The 3931-nt window shown below is 45.1% G+C and overlaps 1 protein-coding gene across 1 annotated transcript; it reads left to right on the forward strand.

Moving 5' to 3' along the window:
- The first annotated feature begins 245 nt into the window (after window positions 1-245).
- Window positions 246-3549, forward strand: LOC144716642 (UDP-N-acetylglucosamine (UAA) transporter family). Its single transcript, XM_078591825.1, has 8 exons — window positions 246-574; window positions 654-850; window positions 1022-1050; window positions 1125-1326; window positions 2324-2566; window positions 2638-2739; window positions 2856-2963; window positions 3039-3549. The coding sequence occupies exons 2-8, from the start codon at window positions 719-721 to the stop codon at window positions 3288-3290; spliced, it is 1068 nt and encodes a 355-aa protein (XP_078447951.1). The 5' UTR covers window positions 246-574; window positions 654-718; the 3' UTR covers window positions 3291-3549.
- The last annotated feature ends 382 nt before the right edge of the window (window positions 3550-3931 follow it).

Consider the following 3931-nt stretch of genomic DNA (forward strand, 5'->3'; position numbering starts at 1 on the left):
TTTGGACGCGGGACGTGACGAAATTCGTCCCATCCTGTCCATCGTCCACGTCCCGGATGATCCCGAACTACAACTTTTTAGTTAGTTTAGTTAGTAATAAATAAAAGTCTTTATCCTAGGAAGTCTGGGCAAGAAAACCAATAAATCCAAATATTAAAATTGTTGCAGAGAGATTATCTTCAGAATGCAGATAAATTAGAGATAGAAAGAGGATTTGAGAGAGAGAGAGAGAGAGAGAGGAGGATGGGCAGTCGCGATCGCCCCCCATGACCCTGCCGGTGCAGGAAGACTATTCCCAGTGCCAGCCCTTGTCCATCGGCCCGCGTCTCTGCACGTGTCTTGAGCCATTGCTAGCGTGGCGTCGTCCTCACGGCTCTGACCTCTCTCCTCGAGGTCCACGACCCATCTCTGTCAATACCCACCTTCCTACCAGCAAGAAGAAATTGAACAAACTACCCTGCGACTTCCGCTATTCCATCAGAATCTGACGACCCATCTTTCAGAAGAGGAAGAAGAAGAAGAAGAAGATGGGAAACTGCGTTCTAGTTGAGATGTACTGAGCTTTGACCCGAAGGTTACACGCGTTTTGATTGCTGTACTTCTTCCTCTCCTTCGATCTTCCCCTTCTGATTTGCCGCGTGTGGGTTTTACAGGCTCTCTTCTCCCCTTCTCTCTTGAATTCTTTTGTCTGTACACGTAGAGAGAGAGAAAAGGGAAGATGGGTAAGGGAGCAGAGGAGCAGTCTTGGTCTCTGCTCGGCATAAGATTGACCGATCGGCCCAAATGGCAGCAGTTCCTCATCTGTTCTTCGGGCTTCTTCTTCGGGTACCTGGTCAACGGCATCTGCGAGGTAATCCTCCCGATGGAATCGCGTCTTCTGATGATTTCTTGTGAAGATCTGCGTTCTTTCTTAAACCACCCTCTTTCTTTTATGAATCTCGTGATTTTTTTTTCTTGGTTGAGCGTCAATTTGGGGGAAAAAATCTGGGTAAAAATATCTTCTTCTTTTTTCGAACCGCAGGAATACGTGTACAATCGTCTCCACTTCAGGTAAGCTTCTTGGATTTCATCTTCTATTGCATCGATCCCCAGTTCTTGAAAGATGAACTCTTTGTGTTCTCCAGCTATGGTTGGTACTTCACCTTCGTCCAGGGCTTCGTCTACCTCGGCCTTATCCTCCTCCAGGGCTTCACCACGAAGCAGATGGTCAACCCCTGGAGAACCTACGTTAAGTTATCTGCTGTTCTCATGGGATCCCACGGCCTCACCAAGGGCTCCCTTGCCTTCCTCAATTACCCTGCTCAGCTCATGTTCAAGTCCACCAAGGTAAAATATTGTTGAAAGTAGCCCCCTTTCTACCATTATTAAATGAAATAATCACCAAAATTCAATCCACATAATTACCAAGCGTCATTGTTAACAATGGGTATGGAAGTAGCACATTCCTCCGTGTAGTTTATCCTGTAGTTTTTAAGACAGCGGTAGGCACTTAAAGAACCCACTCAGCTCATGTTCAAGTTCGCCAAGGTGAACATTTTTTAATGTTGCGCCCTTTCTATCATTGTTAAATGAGATAATCGCCAAAATTTAATCCACATAATTTCCAAGCGACATTGTCAACAATGGGTATGGAAGTAGCATATTCTTCCGTTTAGTTTATCCTGTAATTTTTAACACAGCGGTAGGCGATTGAAGAACACCAGCCGAGCCAGTGGAAAATCCATACTGGTTCGTCTGTTTTTTGGGACTTTTGGTTCTAATTGTTGAAAACAGCACCTCCAAGAAAATTTTTTGAGGAATTGTTACTTGTAGCGCTGTGGTGGGTGCTTGAATCTTAACATTGTTCTACCATATGAAAAGTGTGATACGATCCCGACTCTGGTCTCGTATCCGAGGGGAGTAGACGGGCGAGGCGAGGTGGAAGTTCCCCGGGTAGAGAGGAGAACGGGAATGGTCGGGGGAAGGCCGAAACGAGTTACCTGAAGACAGGATGAAATAGAGACGATCACGAAGGACGGGGATCATAGAAGGATTAGAGAGAAACTAGACCTAGACGAGGAGAAGGGGGACAAGAACACCTCTTCTTCTTTCTTCTTGGCTGCCCTCCTAAAGGGAGGGCATCCCTATTTAAAGGGAAATACATAATAGCAGATGACTGAAATGCCCCAGTGGGCTAACATGATGAAATTATCCCTAGGATCCTATCATTGCTCCCCCCCTTAAAAAACCAGCTTGTCCTCAAGCTGTATCTTGACATTGTATAACTTGTAGCACTGTGGTGGGTGCTTGAATCTTAACATTGTTCTACCATATCAAAGTGCAGGTCTTACCGGTGATGGTGATGGGCGCCTTCATCCCAGGTCTTCGGCGGAAGTACCCGCCCCACGAGTACGTCTCTGCGGTTCTCCTCGTCGTGGGGCTGATCCTCTTCACTCTGGCGGATGCTCACACCTCACCCAACTTCAGCGTTATCGGCGTGGGCATGGTCTCTGCTGCCCTGATCATGGACTCCTTCGTGGGTAACTTCCAAGAAGCCATCTTTACCATGAACCCGGAGACTACCCAGGTGTGTTTTTTCTCTTGTGTTTACATTTACTGGATTTTCACGCTAATTAACTCATTTTACGTAATCCGCAGACAGAGATGCTCTTCTGCTCCACGGTGGTCGGCCTGCCGTTCTTGATCCCTCCCATGCTCCTCACTGGGGAACTCTTCAAGGCCTGGAATTCATGCTACCAGGTGAATTCCTGCAATGCTATCTCTTGGAAGAAAGATGATCGTCGGAAAATTATGATAAAGATGCAAGAACCTTAGTTGCGCAGAATAAATGACGTTCTGGGTAAATTTTCTATCAGCACCCGTATGTGTACCTCGTACTCGTCTTCGAAGCGATGGCGACATTCGTGGGGCAGGTCTCCGTGCTCTCTCTTATTGCGCTCTTTGGTGCCGCCGCCACCGCCATGGTAGGCCGACTGCAGAACTCTTAATTGAACCCTGAATTATGGGATTGGAATGCTAAGCTGGGTTGTTTATGGCAGGTGACGACAGCGAGGAAGGCAGTGACGCTTCTGCTGTCGTACGTCATCTTTACGAAGCCGTTGACGGAGCAGCATGCAACGGGCCTCATTCTGATAGCCATGGGTGTCATCCTGAAGCTTCTCCCGGAGAATAAGGACACGAAGCAGCGGAGGGAAAGGCGTCTCCATCTCCCATCCTCACCACCTGAGATGGCCAGTCAGCGCCCTTGGGAGAACAGGCAGGATGATGAAGAGAGGAGATCTCTCGTCTGAAGCACCATCTATCTATGACAGGTACATAGGAGAAACAGAGTGAAAGAGAGAGAGAGAGAGAGAAAGAGAAAGAGATGGGCTGTACCACTGAAGTTGATAGATTTGTTCATTGTTTGTTCCAACGAGCATTGATTCTTTGGTTTTATTTACTTGGCTGTAAATGAAGTGGTGAAAACAAATGTTAGATTTGTTAAAAATGTGAATAAGGTAATGGTCACCAATGTATCTCAATCTGGTGTAATATATTCTACTTTTCTTATTTTGTTTCATGTTGAGAAATCACAGGAGGAAAGTGTAAAACCAATCCAGAATGTTATCTGATTTGGCTAATTACTAAGCCATATCATGAAAATAGTCTATGATCATCGATGTATCTCAGTTGATGTAATATATTCTGCATTTAAAATGTTTGTTTCATGTTGACGAAATCCCAGGCGGATTGAGTAAAACCAATTCAAAATGTCACTATGATGTTGCTATTACTAAGCCATATCATAGAAATAGTTTATGATCATCAATTTATCTTAGCCTGATCTAATATATTCTACTTTTATAATATTATGTTTCATGTTGACGAAATCTCAGGAGAAATGTGTAAAACCAATTCAGAATGACACTATGATGTGGATATTTCTAAGTTA

The sequence above is a fragment of the Wolffia australiana genome, chromosome 2, assembly GCF_029677425.1.
Source record: "Wolffia australiana isolate 7733 chromosome 2, ASM2967742v1".
NCBI lineage: Eukaryota > Viridiplantae > Streptophyta > Magnoliopsida > Alismatales > Araceae > Wolffia > Wolffia australiana.